Source organism: Corvus brachyrhynchos, unplaced genomic scaffold (genome assembly GCF_000691975.1).
Source record: "Corvus brachyrhynchos isolate BGI_N302 unplaced genomic scaffold, ASM69197v1 scaffold126, whole genome shotgun sequence".
Classification (NCBI taxonomy): Eukaryota; Metazoa; Chordata; class Aves; order Passeriformes; family Corvidae; genus Corvus; species Corvus brachyrhynchos.
The window spans coordinates 9,085,892-9,104,177 of NW_008239283.1; the positions used below are offsets into that span (position 1 = coordinate 9,085,892).

General features: G+C 40.2%; 1 protein-coding gene across 1 annotated transcript in view; it reads left to right on the forward strand.

The window, feature by feature from the left end:
• The window catches only part of CLASP1 (cytoplasmic linker associated protein 1), a 162,229-nt gene that overhangs the window by 72,029 nt on the left and 71,914 nt on the right, over positions 1-18,286 (forward strand). The window contains exons 10-19 of the mRNA XM_008638298.2: positions 204-296; positions 1,650-1,795; positions 2,549-2,684; positions 3,393-3,463; positions 4,436-4,495; positions 5,197-5,274; positions 7,107-7,274; positions 8,080-8,129; positions 9,299-9,469; positions 11,126-11,175. Of these exons, the coding sequence (XP_008636520.1) occupies positions 204-296; positions 1,650-1,795; positions 2,549-2,684; positions 3,393-3,463; positions 4,436-4,495; positions 5,197-5,274; positions 7,107-7,274; positions 8,080-8,129; positions 9,299-9,469; positions 11,126-11,175 (1,023 nt within the window). The remainder of the gene's footprint in view (positions 1-203; positions 297-1,649; positions 1,796-2,548; positions 2,685-3,392; positions 3,464-4,435; positions 4,496-5,196; positions 5,275-7,106; positions 7,275-8,079; positions 8,130-9,298; positions 9,470-11,125; positions 11,176-18,286) is intronic.

Here is an 18,286-nt window from a genome sequence, read left to right on the forward strand (position 1 = left end):
TTTAATCGTTCTGTGATAATTTTTAAATTTTTGGTTGCAGGCAGTGGGTGTAAATTCTGTGCATTATGCAAAGCCAGTTGTGTCCAAGGCTAGCACATGATGTTTAAGCATTGAGGAGCAAAGGACAGAATGTAGTTGGGAAGTGATCTGATTTTATGGAGTAAATCCTGCATTACAGTGCTACTCTGTATTTCAATCTGTAGATTTATTCCAGCCGGGATCTTGAGGAATCCATAAACAAGATCAGAGAGATCCTATCAGATGATAAACATGACTGGGAACAGAGAGTTTCTGCGGTAAGTAATGAATTTAGATAGGATCTCTATTAATATAAGCTTTTTCTATGCTGAGCTTAACCCCACTGAGGGTACTGAGAGAACCTCAGACTAAGGCTGGAATGTAGTTTTAGTGGTGAGCACCTGTTATGTTCCCCCAAACTTGAGGGAAATTTGTGAGAGTGAATTTAAGCCACATTTGTGAGGGAAATTACTATTTAATATACAAGAGTCTGTTGAGACAGCATCAGGTTGAACTAGAAGTCATGCAGCAAATCCAGATGCAAAGCTAGAAATTTGCTAACAGGTGCTAAAATCAAAATGTCAAGTCTTATTCAGAATATCTTAAAACTTACCTGATAAGGCAGAAAATTACTTTGCTTACAGAGAACTTACTTATACTTCTGCAAAAGGAGGTGTAAAATAATTCAGCAAGAATTTACACACTTAAGTTTTGAATAAATAAATGACTGTGGGAAGTGTGAAAGTGGAAAATTGGATGTTATATGCATGTCAAGACCGAGTTTTATTTACTGAGGTGAGCTGTGTTTTCCTGATATAAATAGATGCATGGTCTTGTCTACACAGTAGACTTTCATCACTGGTGTTGTAGCTTTGCCATGTCTGTCAAACCCTGTATTACAGATCTGAGTGGCAGACTGGGCTGATTCAGCTTGCTTCTGTTTAATTTTATTTCTGTACTGAGTACCAGGGGGATGAAATTGAGGCCATATGCAGATACATTGGTGCACGGGAGGGCCTGTGAAGGTGTCAGAGGATTTTCTGTAGGATGAGATGGTGGTTCCTGTAATATGAATAGGAAATTTCCCATTTTGTTGGGGTCAAGGTTCCACTTCTGTTAGAGCCAGATAACTGTTTTAATGAAGTCAATGGACACATTCTGGATATACGTCAGTATTACTCAGGCCTGAATGTGAACCATGCCCTTTAAGCCTAGGTATCTTTTAAACACAAGAGTCAGCTGTGAGATTACCTAAACATTACAAGCTGTAATAAAGATTACTAAATATTTACAAGCTGTTGTAAATAGGGGAACAAAGGGGAATGTTTAAGGTACCTTTTGGTTTAAAAAATAATGTTTGGGTTATTAACGATACAGTTTGAGTAGCTGAATGCAACACTTCTGGATTTCTGTAAGTTAGGGTGTTTAGCTTATTGTACTCAGTATGCTAACTAACTATGGGTTGAATATAAGATAGGAAATAATAAAATTGGACATCAAGAATCAAGTTCCTCAATGTGTTTTGAGGAATAATTGCACAAGTAACCTGGAACCAGGTTTTGGTCCTGAACATAACTGTCCGTATATTTACTGCTCATTAACAGTCACTGATTTCTTTATGCTCCTAACAGTTGAAAAAGATCCGCTCCTTACTTTTGGCTGGAGCTGCAGAATATGATAACTTCTTCCAACACTTAAGACTTTTGGATGGAGCATTTAAATTATCTGCTAAAGACCTGCGGTCTCAAGTCGTACGAGAGGCTTGTATCACATTGGGGTAAGTTTATTTTCTACATGTGCTTGAAATGTGGTACAGAAGAAAAGGAACAGGCACTGGTTAAAACACAATTGGGATGCAGCTTGTGCTGCTAGTGCTATATAGGTAAAGGTAGAACATGATTTTTCTGCATCTCTTTCAAACCCCATCCATGTAGGCCACTAATTGTAATTGTGCCGAGCTGTGTCCTGAGAACTAAACAATGCTGGTGTGGGATACACAGAATGAATGAGCAAGCCATGCCTTCATGCACAAGTAGGGCAACATTGAACAATAAAGCTGAAAATGTTTGTTTTGTTGTAGTTTGGATGGAGCTAGTTTTTATTTCTGATGATCTATCCTTTGTGAAATACCTCAAGAAAAAGGGTGCTACAGTCTGACTTTTTTTTTTTAAAGTTTGTGCATATTTAGGCAAAATAAGGAGCTTCAGAGAAGTTGAAATATAAACTAACAAAAAATACTCTATCAACTTGATCCCATTTGTGTGATAATCAATTTTTAGCTGTGCTAGTTACTTTATTTTATGCTGACCTTACTGTTCCTCACGGTTCAGATGAGTATAGAACAAAAGTTTGAAATGAAAGGAAAGGAACTGTTTTTTGAAACATGGTGTTATCTGTCCTTTGGAGTTGGAGAGGAGGAGACAGTTGCAAAGATTGAGATGTCAGATGTGCTTATGTCAGATGTTCTGTACAAGTCTGACTTGCTTAATCTTCAGCTCACTTACCAGCATGACTTCATTCTGTTTTTCAGACATCTGTCATCAGTTCTGGGAAACAAGTTTGACCATGGGGCAGAAGCCATCATGCCAACAATTTTTAATCTAATTCCAAATAGTGCCAAAGTCATGGCCACTTCTGGTGTTGTAGCAGTTAGATTAATCATTCGAGTAAGTATACATCAGAAGAGAACAGTGTTATAATTTCCAAATACTGCAGTGTTTCTGATGAAAAATGAGTGCTGCTGCAATGAAAATTAGATTAAGTGCCTAATCTACTTTTCTGATAGTGCTGGGCTCGGCTGTCCCAGATGTTGTGCAGCCTTGTGCAGATGATGCTCGTTAAGTTCTGCCAAAATAGTAGGAGAAATGTTTCTTTTTGCAGGGCAAGATATTTCCATCTGTCTAAGAGCTGAGCAAACGTTTTTCTTTGAAAGGGTTTTAGACCAGCCTTGCAGCACAGACTCATCTTCTTAATTATGCTCTAAAATACCTCACAGACTGTCCATGTTTCCCAAAACTATTAGTTCCTGGTGGTGACATCTGCCTAGTGATTCATTGGGTAAGCTGTAGGTAGCCTGATGTCTCTCAGGGTGTCTCCACTGGCAGTTTAGATCCTCCTGCAGTGACTTCAGCTCCTTGACTCACTAGAAAGTGTCATTATAGAAGAAAATCAAGTATCTGTTAAGTATTTTAGCTGATAAATCGTAAAATACTGTCCATATCTGTTAGTGTTCCTTTATCTAGCAGTTCTGTTTTTAAGAATTGAACAACAGTAAGGATCTGCATACTGAGCTCAGGTGGCTGAAGGAGATGGTCTTTCATTCTATGGAATTGTTGTGTAAAGATTTCTTCCTGTTCTTGTTTGTTTCCTTCCAGCACACGCACATCCCTCGGTTAATACCCATCATAACCAGTAATTGTACCTCCAAGTCTGTTGCAGTTAGAAGGTGAGAATTCAGTTTGTCTTTACTGGTTTTTACTAGTAAATAGGTTCATGTGTGCTTTCTGAAAATGTGAATGTATTTTTTCTTATTCGTGAGAAGGGTTGAAACACACACTTACTTATTATAACATGAATGTCATTCTCCTCCATGATTTGAGTTCAAATTCAAAGTCAGCTATTCTGTATAAACTGCATTACTGCAAAGAGGAAAAGGCTTTTTTCCACAAAGGCTTTTAAATTACTAATCCTCGTCCTTACATATTGTTATAACAACATATTATTTTGGCATTTTTGCAGACACGTTCCTATTCCCCACTGCTACCTGTTACAGTGACTTGTTTTCTTAGAACCAATACATCAGTCTTATGTGAAAGCATCATCTGGAAGGGAAGTTGGACTGCATGGTCTAATGGTCCTGTCTGCACTTAAAATCTAAGTGCTTCAGCCCACTACCTCACTGGGAGACACTTGCCTCCTCCATATACATTAACTGGTTCTCTTTGAGTTAGACAAAAGGAAGGGCTTTGTGGTTGCTGCATTTGGTGACAAACCTTAAACACATTTCAGCACACTTGTACCTTAAGATTCTTGAAGTGAGGAAGGGAGATTAAAGTTGGAAAGGTCAAGGTCTGTCCCCACATGAAGCTAACTGTGAGGTTTCTGTGTGAAGCCTGGACTAACAGGGACAGAGTATCGGTGTGAATCTTCTGGGCCTATATCTTGTTTGATAAAAAAGGAAGCTTCTGGGATTGTTTCATATCAATCCATCTCTTCAGGCTTCTGTATAGTGAGCTGCTTCCAGTTAATACTTCAGACTGTTTATTAAAGATGTTGTTAGAGCATTTTTATTGGGGTCAACACTGAATTTTGATGTCCCAAAAAGCTTCCTAACCAAAGATGGCTGTTGTTCACGAGTCAGGTATGGCAAAGCCAGTGTGCCCCCGTTAACTTAAACCTAGCATTTCTCTCTTCTCAGGCGCTGCTTTGAGTTTTTAGACTTGCTATTGCAGGAGTGGCAAACACACTCCTTAGAAAGGTAAGTTCTGAATACAGGTGAGTTTGTTCTCTCCTACTTATCTGGGCAGGTTAATTCTGGAGAAAGGATCATTTAGGACACAAAATTATATTATGTAGCTATAGCAGAGGTATTTTTGCCACCAAAAAAAGCGTGTGTGCACATACACCATTTGTTCTGTAGTTCTGTCAGAGTTTGGTCAGTGTGTCTCCTATGCTAGCCTTGGAAAACGTGGCTGAGTAAATCCCTGAACTCAATAATTTTTGTTTAACAATTTTGTTTTTCCTTTTGCATCCTGAAGTGAGATGATGAGGTGAAGTCTGCTGTGTCTTATCAGGAGCTTCTGAGGCTTCTACATTACTTCACACTAATGACCAGTTAAAGTAATTGTGCGAGGAGAGACTGGGACACAATTTCTGTACCCCTAGACTGCACCATATTATTTAATGCTTAGGAGAGTGTTCTTAAATCCAGGCAGTTTGGATAGCTAAGTACAGACCTATGAAGAATGCTGCTTGCTGTTTCCTAGACAGCAGTGTGGGTGAAATAAAACTGATTTGTAAGAATAAATAAATAAAGGTCATAAAGGATCCTTGATGATAATGAAAGGATGTGGTGAACTGTTTGTTCTCAGACACCAAGGCAAAATCAAATTAGTCATTTGTTTACAACCGTGGCACATCTTTCTGAACTGCTGGATAATATTTTCTTTCTTTTTTCAGACACATATCAGTGTTAGCTGAAACAATAAAGAAGGGAATTCATGATGCAGACTCTGAAGCCAGGATAGAGGCAAGAAAGTAAGTGGAAGCTGTTGTTGGTGTCTCTTCTTCCTCCCCTTCTTTTTCCCTGTTTTGTGAGTCAGTACTGTTGTATGGTGTCATAGGTTGAGACAAAAATCCAGACAAGATACATTCTCCTAACTTCTCCGTTGGTGGAAAAAAGAGGGGCCAAGGGCTGACCATTCTCTACAGTTTCCTGAGGAGGGGAAACAGAGAGGGAGGTGCTGATCCTTTCTTCCTGCGATCCAGTGGTAGACATATGGGAATGCTTTAAAACTCTGTCAGGGAAGTTCTGACTGGATGTCAGGAAGCATTTCTCTGCCAAGAGGGTGGTCAAACACCAGAACAGGATTCCTGGAAAGGTGGTCAATGCCCTGAACCTGTCAGTGTTTCAGGGGAATTTGAACAATGGCCTTAACAACAGGCTTTGACTTGTGATCAGCTCTGGATTGGTCAGGCAGCTGGACTAGATGTTCCTTGCAGGTCCTATCCAGCTGAAAGAGTCTGTTCTATTGTTATTTGCTACTCTTGAAATAAAAGTCCTTGTGCTAGTACACTGCTAAATGGTATCCTAAATTAAGGCAGTATTTTATGACATTGAAATTTTTTTTGTGTTTATCTATAAGAAATTTTAATATTTGCAGTTGATTTTATTCTGTTGAAAGTCTTATGCATTTCCATTAATATGATCATACTTATGGTAGTATGCTGGTATACCAGGATCATGCTCTTCTGAACAGAACACTACAGGAACATTTTTCTGCAGAAAGAGAATGATGTTAAACATGAAAACAATGAACAATAAATTTTATTAATCTAAATGCTGTGTTATAAGCAATGGTGTTTCACAGTAGGACTGCTTAAATCCTTTTGAAAGGCAGGCAGCATGTCCATCACTGAAAATTACAGTAGTCACTGAGACTTCACAGCAGGTGACTTGTTAAGCTGAATAGACAGCAAGGAGAATGGCATGGGACTTCAGAGAGCATGCTTAATTCTCTCTTTCCATGTTTATTAAATAGCAGTGTGGCTGATTATGAGACAGAAATTTGTTTTCTTCTTGTGATGTGAGAATGCATGTGGCTTCTCTGAGGACTGGCTGTCACACACAAACAGCTCTTGACTCATTTGAGCTAATGATCTTGCTCTTAAACTGCCCATTAGTTGCCCCCTGAAAAGTACTGAGAGTCTTCATCTCCTTTGTGCTGAGAGTGAATGGTGTTTAGCCATCAGCCAGGAGGTTTGGACCGTAGAGGAATTCTTCCCTCATCTTAAAATACTCTTTTATTTTCAACATGGCACTGATTTGAAGTCCATGTGAGCATCTCTTTCCAACCAAAAAAGACACTCAAAAGCCTCAGCTCAGTACAGAGGCTTGTCTCTAACAAGCAGCTCTCCAAGAATGCTGCAAACTTAAGGAAGAAAACAGCAGCTGGTGCTTTCCTGAATCAGGCCCATGCATTCTGCCTTTGGCATGTTTTTGAAGTAGCTACTGCACACCCCGTCCCAAACTAGTGTCAGTCTGGTGGGCCTGCAGTCTCCTGTCTACAGTAGACAGCTGGAGGGATGAGGGTTTCTTCCCTAATAAAGCTTTGTTAGCTACTTGTGCTTTTACAATAAATGCACCAAATCGTTCTTTCATTTGGTTTGTCTTTTTGCGCAGCTGTTTGAGCAATACAATGGTTGAAGAAGTGGTTTGTCTTAAATGGTGCAGGGCAGTAGGTGGCTGAAATGACTGGTCTGACAAGCCCACTAATGGTGATAGTGAGAAGGGCTCTGGCTGTGCCTTTGTGCCACAGCCCCCTAAAATACGACAAGGGCGTGTTCACAGTGCTGTGCCTTGTTTCCAGGTGCTACTGGGGTTTCCACAGTCACTTCAGCCGAGAGGCAGAGCATTTGTACCACACCTTGGAGTCTTCCTACCAGAAGGCCCTGCAGTCGCATTTGAAGAACTCTGACAGCATCGTGTCCTTGCCACAGTCAGATCGCTCCTCCTCCAGCTCCCAGGAGAGTCTCAAGTAAGGCTTTCTGTGTCACTACCTCTCCATTTACACAACTGCTGACAGACAGCCCCATTGAATTGAAGGGGGCCATCACACTGCTTTGTCTCATCTGGTCATTACTTGGACTCTACACTTGGTTACTCCAAAATATATATATGTTTTGTTTTTTTTTTACCTAACACTGCATGAAAATAAATGCCAGCAAAACCCTGTACTGGCTTTAAAATACAATCGTTATCTTGACTCCATAAATAATTTTCTAGGAAGCTATTTGTGCTCAGCAGATACTGTTAGTTGTGCTTTTCAAGTGCCTAAAACAGTGCTTAGATTGAAGTTCTGCGTTTAGCATTAATCCTAGAGGTGTAAGTCTGTCTCTTTCCAGACAAAAGAAAAAAAATGACTAAATTAAACTTGAGTTGTAAGTACAAAGTCAGTATGTAACTCTTCTGCTGAATGTATGTATTTTAGCTACTCTCAGATACGCAGTCAACTTAGACTCCAAATGTCTGTGATTTATGTGTAAGACCTATATGAAAAATATCCATAACTTACTGGTATAACTTTTTAAATCCACAAAAAGTGTTCTTAAAAATCTCTTTTTGCACAAATAATGAAAATACTAATTTATTTCTTAATACTTTTATAAATAATTTCATGGTGGTGCTGTATTTATTCTTAAACAACAAGCATTGGTAGTTTATTCCTGCATATAAATAATTTCCTATTAACTTAATTGTGTACTGAGGGAACAGAATTGTACTGCTCTTGATGACTGTGGAATATAACTTTTGTTCTAATAAATGTTTGTTTTGACTTCCAGCCGTCCACTGTCTGCCAAAAGAAGTCCTACTGGAAGTACAACATCTAGAGGTGAGAACAGGAGCTGAAAAATGTGCTCAGGTGTTGCCAAGGAAGTGTGGCATTGTGATATGCAAAAACCAACTTTGATCACAGTTTACTGCTCCCTAAAATGGCAGCTCAGGATGTAGAAATTTTAATTACTTTTGGGTTTTACACCGTATTCTGTGCATCAGCTGCTGATAAAATAATGCTTTTAAAAGAAGTTAGTAAATCAGTAATTTCTTACACCTGAAGGGAAGCAAAAAAAGCCTTGAAAATTGTCGCCAAGGTATGTTTAGGTTTGTAATAGTTTGAATAAACTGCTGCTGATGCTAAGACATGCAGCTACATAGTCTAATAGTGCCTTCAGTTTTACAGTTTTTTGTTATTTATACTCCGTGGTTTCATCACTTACTGGAGGTGTCTGCACGCAAGTCCTACAGTGTTAAATTCCATCTCATTGCTAATCTGGTTTTTTTTGTCAGATGGAATATTTAGCTTTTCTGTCCTAAGTAAATGCATACAATAATCTAAATAATACATTTTAATATAGAATGTAACAAACAAAACTTTATTAGTAGAAGATAAGCTGCCTTTTACACCTGGCCAAGGTTGGGTTCTGGCTGGTTTGTCTGTAACTACAACCTGTTGAGACCTTTGATTCAAGGACATGTTGCTGTGTAACCTACTTGACTGTGCACACAAATGCATGTTTGCTTGCAGCCGAGTAGCCAAGCTTCATGCTTAAGAGGGTGAGCATCAACAAGTGATGGGAACAACGATCCTCATGAGAAGATGAGGTGTTGGGAAGGAAGTTATTAGAGCCTGGACTGAAGGACCTGCAGGTCTGTTTTGACCAGCAAATCTCACAAGCCAGTGATGGCTACTGTGGTTGAACTTTCCCATTTAGATTCTGTTAGAAATTTCTTTTTACTGGCCTGACAGCCTTTTTGATCTTATCATTTGGGCTTGTGTCTGATAAAGTTCTTAGAAGTAGCATCAGGGCAACATTGATGAAATATCTTTGCAGGCAGTGTGGGGAAGCCCACATTGCCCTGATAAAGCATTCTTAGTTGAGGTATTTCAGTGCCAGCAGTGAGTGTTAAAAATAGTACTTTAAACTGCTTGTCAGGCTCTTTGAAGCACACAGCTCAAAAAATTAATCTTCTTTATTCTGGATCTCCCACTCCCATCTGCAGCATCTACAGTAAGTACAAAATCTGTGTCAACACCAGGATCTCTGCAGCGATCCCGCAGTGACGTCGATGTGAATGCAGCAGCTAGTGCCAAGTCAAAAGTGACGTCTTCTGGAGCATCCACCCCCTTCAGTTCTGCTGCAGCCTTGCCCCCAGGGTCATACGCATCACTAGGTAAATCTACATGTTCTACTCTTGCAGTTAGAGTTCTTTAGTAGCAGAAAGTGCCTCCCAGTTTTATTGGAATAATAAACTCTGCCTACAAGAATGTACCTCTGAGATAGTTACCAGCTCTCCAGGATCGGTGTGTGATCTCTTGCCCTTTGGGATTAAGGAAAAAAAATACAACAGAACTGACTTGAAGCAACATTTTTGAATTGTGTAATAATCTGCGTCTCACTCGTCTTTCTGGGGAAGAGCAGAACATACTGTGGTTCTGGGACATTGCTGAGGACAATGCTACTCAATTCCTTTTGACATGTTTCCCTGTCTCTTTTCCTTCTTTTCCTTCCCTCCTTTCCTGAAACTGGTTTTCCATTAAGTGTTTTATGCTTTGAATAGTACATCTTAGTTGAGTTTGCTCCCTTTCTGTTTCACAAAAGAGAAAGACATAGAAGCAAAAAGGAGGTTGGCTTTGCCATGTCACCAGGCAGGATATAAGTATCTGTTCTTTATGCTGACTCTTTGGATTATAGCCACATGTCACATTATTCCCTCAGAGCATTGTATATCACCTTCAGATGTCTCAGGGTTTCTTAAAACAGACTTTGCATTGCATCTTTCTCTCCTGGAGTTGCCATCAAAGGAGTCACAGAGGAGGAAATGCAAGACAGTGATTGACACCGTATTTGCTGAGCTTCATCTTGGTTGTGAGCAGAGCTGATCATCTGAGCTCATTTCTCATTCTGCTGGTTTCACACTAATCTAATTCCAGACTTGTTATCGATTTACCCTTACAACAGGGAAGAAACTCAAGGGTCTGTGGTCTTGATTTAATCTGTGTATATGGTCTTCTCTGAGTCACTTGAGGAGTTTCTTCTTCTTAATGTAGGGCATTTGCTCTTTAATCTGTTAAAATGTAAGTGGTGAATTACGTAGGGATGGTTTTTATGGATTCCTTTTTTGGACAGGTTTCTTTCATATCTGAAATATTTTACCTTGACTTAGATATGTTGGTTGTATTCAGTGCAGAAGTTGAATTCTTATCCTGATTTAAATTGTTCATACTTGGTTCAAGATGTAGGTACATTGCAGTGGAAGTGTAATTATGGAATGTGAAGTTGATAGTGGGCTTACAGATGCAGCCACTTTTGAGTTGTGCTGCACTCTGGCTTCAGTGGCTAAACTGGCTTCAGACAGTCTTATGTCACAAGGAAGAATGAAGAGGGAGGAAGTATCTACTAAAAACTTACTTGGTCCTTGAAGCTGAGAGACTGGATCCAGTGTCAGTCGTGTTCTTAAGCCAGGCTGTAGGAAAAAAGCAGCAAATTTGTGCTCAGTGATGCAAACATGGCTGCTCCTGAAGGATCCTGCTTCCTTTTTAGCTAGTAGGGACATTTATCACCTGCACGTTCCCATGAGAGAAGTGGTGAGGCAAACAACGAAAATGGAGTTGGGCAAAGGTTGGTTGTTGCAGGAGAGAAATCCTGCAAGTGTTTTCTTCTGATACATCAAGGTTTGATTTGCTGCTTGGTCAAACTTCTTTCATTTCTTTAATTGTATTAATTTTTTTTGCATATTTATGTAGCTAATATATAGTGCCCACTTCTGTTGATGTTGCTGATTTTTCCCTATTAACCCTTTCCTTATTTTTCTTTAATTTGCCTAAAGATGGTACTACCAGTAAAACCGAGGGTAAGCAGTCTCTCTGTGTAACTGAGGTGTGTCCACAGTCGTACTACCCTACCTGGTCTCTGTTCTCAAAGTGTTACCTGGTTCTCATCCATGTTCACTGGTGACCTGCATGAAGTGTTGCATGGTTGTCCTGCTCATTTTGATGCCATGGGGTATTCTTCACTTTCTCTTTGAGCTCCTCCCTGCTAATAACCATTAGTCTGCTTTTATGACTCTGGTCACTAAGTTGTTATGTGGGTTTTCTTTATTTAAAGCACTGCTTCTGGTTGAAGGTGACCCATGTACAGACTAAAAAAAACCCCAACAATAACCAAAAAACTCCCAAACAACGCAAGGCTTGTGATTTCTTTTCTCCTTGATGTGTAAAGGTTTTCTGTGTTTTTCCATCCAAAGCTCAGGCCACAACTGCCAAATGCTTTCGGGAAGAGACTGGGCAGTGAGAGAATTGAATGAGATGATCACATGGCAGAAAAATGAGGACAGTAAACAATGATCTCTAGGGAAGGAATATTCAGTCAACCTCTTTAAACCTGAGCTCTCTCTTTTTGTTGTTAACTGTCTGAGTGAGAAGGCTTACACCAAAGACAGTTGGAGGGAAGACTTTTTTTACTAGAACACTGAGCCTACTAGTTTGGGAAGGATCCCAGTCTGTTTTTCTGGCTCATTGTCAAAACTTGTTCTTTATTTCTTATTTCTTCAGCAAAAAAAAGATCACTGGGAAGTCACTTTTTCTGAGGTAGACAGGAGTTGAAAACAAGAATGTTTTCTACACGGAATGAAGATACCACACTCTCCAGCAAAGCCTTTTTTTTCCCAGTGCAAGTCTCTTTTCAAGGGATCTATTACTGTCCTGTGGGACTGTGCTCGTATCTTTGATAGCTGCTTGTATTTGGCTGTGGTGGTCTGAGAAGTGCCACTGTGCTGTTGTGACATCTGTGTTATTTTCCTTACTATTAGTGATGCATTATTATTTAGGGGGAAAGGTCTCTACCATTTTTGGAAATGGTACTTAAGTGTTAAGAGATGAACTGACCTCTGCATCTTGAGAAGGAAGTATTTGTGCTTTGTGATCTGTCAGTGATAAGGAGTATGAAGTTGGCCTGAAACCTGTATTTCTGAATCAGTACTGAGTTAGATGAAAATTCCAAGTTATTGTAATAACAGAGCTTTTGTTTGTTTGTTTTAATGGTTGACCTTTTCTCTTCTTTCTTTATTTCTTCTTAGTTCTCAAACCTATCTATTTTGGCCTACATTTGAAATGTTGAAGGTTTAGAGTTTTATATGAAATACCATATGCAGCTTTCAATCCTCTCCTTGGCTATAATAATGTTTGGAGAGGCCTGTTACAACAGCTGCCCTGTGGAATACCTCTATTTTTAGTTTATTAAATACTTTATTGTCATGATGCAAAAGGGTGGGTGTTTTATTTGGTTATTGTTTTCGATTCAGTTACATTAGGAGCAGATTGGATTTGGTAAAAATCTGTGATGAGAGCCAGCAAGTTGCTTGGGGCAGGGAAGATTAAGATGAACTTTCAGAAAGTGAGTTTGCTATCCCCTAAGTCTTAAATACCAAGTCTTATATCTTCTTTTTGCCATATGATTCTCTCTTTTTTGAGAAGGAAGATCAAGGAGAATTAAAACTACACAGTACACTATAGCCAGAGTACTTCAAGAATGAGCTTAATCACTGTTTGAAACTCTTCATCTTTGTTTTCCTTTGAGATAGGTCAGGGAAAAAAACCCTTTATTCAGGGTTCACTGTGTCCTACACTGAATGATGAAGCTGAGTAAGGTCTTCTGCCAACTCTGTGATCTTGCAGGTTGAGTCAGGAACTACAGGGAAGACAAAACTTTGTATTCTTGACATCAGTGTAAAAATTAAGAGGGTGGGGGAAGAGAAAAACATCCTCTTGCTCTGGAAACAGAAGGAAACAGAACATAGAGCAGAAACGTCATCTACGCTTTTGCCCCTGTGGTTTGTTTTGGTTTTTTGCAGGTCACCAGTAAGTAATTTAAGAGAAAATTCCTGTGTCTTTTTGTGTGGTTCAGCTTGACATTAAATCTGCAGTCTGGTTCCCATCATGGCTTTCTGTATCTACATTGTAAAATTCTGCTCATTCCCCTCAGCTTGGAGCCAGCATTGTGTGGACTTGGCAGTTCCCATCTGCTTTGCCCTTGGCTCTCCTCAGTGGTTTGGTTTGGAGTCAGGCAGCTCAAACAAAGGAGCAAGATGGAGTAGGTGATGCCAGTGGCAAGAATGCCAACTAAGAGCTGAGTATCAGCCCTTTGGTTTTAAGTGTGACATCCCAGTTGGCAAATGCTGTTGAAATGCACTTCCTTATGGAAGGGTAGGTGAGTCTGTATGCCAGTGAGGTTTGTGCAGGTCTTCATGCAGTGCACAGGTGTGCCTTGACTGCCCAGACCCTTCATGTATGGGGATCTCTTGAACTGCATTAAGGGCTTTATGCACAGAAAGCTCAAAAGAGAGAAACCTTTATAGTCTTGATGTTCACAGCTAGTGCTAGGGAGGTGGCACTTGTGCCATGTTTGTTATACCTAATTAGAGGGAAACCTTAGAAAAGTTTCTGATTATTTTATCATGAAATGGCTTTTCAAGGAATATTTAAAAAGGGTGCATAATGCTGACTTTCAGTCAAGAAGAATGGTTCAAAGCATTTCTGCTACCTTTTTTCAAAGCAAGCATAAAGTCAAGCCCTTCAGACAAGCCTTTCTCCAAAGGGGCGAGCACAAATGCTAGTTTGACCTGAAACTGGCAGGTTTAAAACAAAATCAGCAGTTTGCAGTCATTGGCACAATTTTTAATATTCACCAGAAAGGCAATAAAATGGGGTTTGTTACAGTTTTCCGATGACTTAGGCTCAGGTGGACACCTTGAGTGCATTATCAAAGGCTTTGGGAGCAACACAAGTTTAAAGAAATCACCATTCCTGTTTTCTTCTCTGCCTTAAAGCTCTCCCCTGTCCTTAAGGGCAAGGCTTGATTCAAAGTGATGACTGACAGTGGAACCTTACATGGAACTGCTCAGGTAGCAGGTTTCTTACTCCTCTTGGTCCATCCCTTTGCAAGTGCTGAGTTGATTTGGCTGTGTTTGTTTGTGTAGGGCAAAGTGGACTGTTGTTCACTGAGCCCTCTGCCTTGGAGGGAGATCTCGTGTAAAACCCAGAGACAACCACAGCCTGATGGTTTCCAGTAAGGATCAAGTGCTTCTCATGGAAAATCGTGGTGCAGAGTCAGGTCTTTCTAACATTGGAGAAGTGCTAGATATGCATGGAAGCCATTCCGATGGTAGTTATAAAAAGTTTTTTAAAGATTATCTATAAAGCATGTTTTTAATTATCACTGTGTGTCTTCCATGTCCATTTGTCAATTAGCAGTGGTACAGCTAGGGCTAGAGGCTCTTTCAGGAATGTTTTTCTCCAAATGGGATGAAAACCCCAGTGCTGGGTAACCTAAATGCCTTAACCTGATTCCTGGAGAGACCATCATCATCCCAGTGCATTCATGTATAACTTTTGTGGTTGTAGGTGTCCCTATTCACAGCATGGAACTGATTAAACTGAGTTGTGGAGCTGTTATATAATGTTTCTAGACTCTTTGAAAACCATTTTCTTCAGTGTAATACACAGTGTGTCATAAAGCCTATGACTGTTCTGAGTGCTGGGGGTGGGGATGCTGCAGTATCCACCCAGAGAGCTCAGAACAACCTGCCAGGTGAAGCCTCTTGTAAAGCCAAATGTTATCATAGAATCTTCCTTTGTTGTTCCTTTTCTAAAAAAAATCCCAAAATAACCTTTCTAGGTTTAGGCATTTGTTAGACATTTCAGGGTTGATTCTGAACCATTGTTGTGAAAATGACAATAACTTTAAAAAATACAACTAAAACCTCCTAAAAAATCCAGAAGTGGTATCTTAATACAAAGCATTTATGTGGAGTCTTTGAAAGTCTTTTCTGTACCAACAGCAATGTGTCACATGTCATATTTAGATCAAGGGCTTTTTTATGGAAATACTTTTATGGTTTTTGGAAACTAGTTGGGGCAGTCTTTATCTGTTCATTTGCTGTGCTGTTGTTGTTAGGATGCAGTAATGCTTTTAGAAGCAGCAGAAAAATAATGGTTATGAAATATGGATTGCTACATCTGTAGTTTGAGCTAGATATGGAGACAAACCCACTTGAAAACAAAGAAGTTTTGGGAGGGGAGGTGTTTGCTTGAATTTAATAACAGCAAAAAAGTCTAAATAACTTCCTTGATATGCTGTTTCCAGTTCTGCTTGAAATTAGTTTTTCTGTCTGGGTTAGAGTGATAGAGATAAAGCCACACACATAGTCCTATGTGCAAATAACTCTTGGATGTGAGTGCAGACTCTTGTTTGCAAACAAAATTCCTGGGGGAATGTAGAAGACACGTTTTGGTTGTATGGATTAGCTACTATATATGCATGCTGTACTTGGTATAATATATATTAAAAATCCATTTGCACAATGCAAATCCAGTGCAGTGTTAGTTCAAATGCTCGTCAGCATTTTTAAAAGGATGAGAAAACCAGTGTCAGTTTTGGGACTCTGAACAGCTTCTCCTCTCACATTGTTCTCTCTGACACCCAACAGGCCTAAATCAGTGTGCAGATGTACCAGTCCAAAAGGAAGCAGAATTTTGTTCCTGGTCATTCATTCATTCATTCAGAAACTGCTGAAGTTGGTAGGAATCTGTCCACCAGCCCTCAGGGGTTTCAAAATAGGGCTGAGTTCTCAGTTTCCAATCTTGCTGATAATCACATGTCAATTAAGTTTGATGTGTTAGTTCAGTTTTATTTTTTTAAAGCCTCTAGAATTGGTTTCAGAAGCTAATCTCAGTTTCTCTTTATATATTCTTTTAGGCTTTGTATTTCTTAAGGTGGAAGAGTGACACATGCCAGTTTTCCCTTTCTTAGTCACCTACTGATGAAGATGCAAGAAAAAATAAAAAAAGCTTTTTGTAGATGCAGAAAAATCCAGGAAATTCTGGGGATCTTAAGGGGCCTTTGTGTAAGAGGAGTAGACATCAGTCCCTTCTCACCCATTTGTGGCCCACACACATCACTAAATGTGTCTTCCAGTACTGCCTGTTACTGTGTGTAGTGTTGAATTTCAGTTTGATTTCCCCCTAGCACTGCCTGCAATGCCAAGGCCTCCCATTGGCCTTCTGGAAGGATGTAAAGGAATTGCATTACTGGTTTCCAAGACTGGTCAGGTTTAACTACTTGTCCTACTATGATGCCCTCCTGATAGAAGTGAAGGGAAGCCTTGAGGCTTGTGAGAGGAGAGTGATGTCTGTCTGCCTCCTTCCCCATGCCCGCCTGCCTTGGAGCCAGCCTGTGTCAGGCTTTGGGTCCATTCCTTGTTAGCAAGTGGCAGAGTGGCTCTGCTCATCTGTGTGTAGCTGTGCCAGGCTTGCATGGGGTGGGATCAGGCTGGCAGAGAGCTCTAGAGCTGCCTCTGGTGGTGCATCAGGCTGACCCTTTGTAAGGGGCAAGAATGCCCTAGAGGAGAGGAATCTGCAGCCTTGCTCGTGGTAAAGGAGACATCAGCAGCCAGTTTTATGGCTGTTGGACCCACTTGGGTGTGCTCAGAGCTTGTTCAGCTGAGCCAGTGGCTAAAAAGCTTTGTTTGTGTTTTCCCAGTTTTATGTTGATGGTTCCTTCTGTGTCTTGTCTATAAACAATCGTTTGAAGGTACATACCTGTACTTTGCCTACTGAGCTGTTTTAAAACTAGGTGCTGGTGGAGGGTTTGAAGTAGAACTGTCTTGTAGGCTTTTCCCCTTGCAAACAAATTTACCCTTTTTTCTCAAAGTTAGGCATCTCCTTGTCACTGTGTCTAGCAGAAGCTTGCAGAACATGTTATGAATATTTTGAGAGCTCAGAGAAGGAACACAGCTCCCAATCACTCCGTCTGGGCTACTTGCCATTGTCTTGTCCTGCGTGTGTGCCTTCTGTGAAGTGGGTTTTTTTGGGTCAGAAGTGTGTGTCTCCCTGTTCATATTTCTCTGTATGCTTATGGAGGAGACAGAGGGGAGGAGATGAGTATCTGTAACCAGTGGGTGCAGTTGTCTAGACTCTTCTCTTACCTGTGGTGGGTTTTTTCCCTTCGTTATTGTGCCTGAAACTTGAAGTCATCCTCTGAATGCAGGATAGCACTGGCATGGGTCCTGAGAAAAAAACTTCAGATTTGGCTAAGAACTGACGTGTTGAAAAGTGTTGGTGGAGGCTTTCTTTGTGTTACTCTTAATTACCATTTCTTTCCCGTTAACTAGAGACAGATAATTGAAGCTTAGCACTGGAAAGAGCATTCTGTAGGAAACAGCCCTGCCCCGGGAAGGTGATGAACCGATGACCCTGTAAGCTTTCCTAGCTCAAATTTCTGTGGCTTTTTCATGAGGAAAGGACAGAACAAGGACCAAGAACACTTTGAGACTTTATATCCATTCTCTGCTTAAATAAAGAGAAGGCAAACAGAATCTGTTTTCCTCTTCGCTGATTGTGTTAAATAGGGCTCTCCATTACAAGTAAAGTTACACTGATCTCTGGATAAATGTGAGGGATCTGTAAACAGCAGGAAAAATTCAATGAGCCTGAAATAAAAGTGTGATCAGACTACGTTGACAGACTGTCACAGGAGTGCATGCCAGCCTGCGCAGGTGGAGCAGGATATAAAGCACCAGACAGCTAGCTGGAAATCCCAGTGATGGAATTTGGGAGGGCATCTGTTACACCTGTCTCTGAAAGGGTGATCACCTTGTCAGAAAGTAATAATTTGATACAGGAAGCTGCATTTAGGAGAGCTGAAATTTTTTGTTGTTGATCCTCTGTAAAGAAGCTACTATAGAACAAGGAGCAAAGGCTATAGAGAGGTAATATTTTTAAATTAAACTGGCTGATAGCATTACAGAAAGCAAAGAAGTTTTTGGACTCATGGACCGTGGCTGTTTCTACTCCCTCCCCTGCATCTCAGCCAGCCTCATGAAAGGTGTTGCCTCTCCCAGTAAATTTCTTTTGTACACTGGGTAATTGTGTGTATAGTGTGTTAGATGCTGCTGCTGCCTTTGTAAGAAATTTTTTAACAGTCTTTTTGTCTT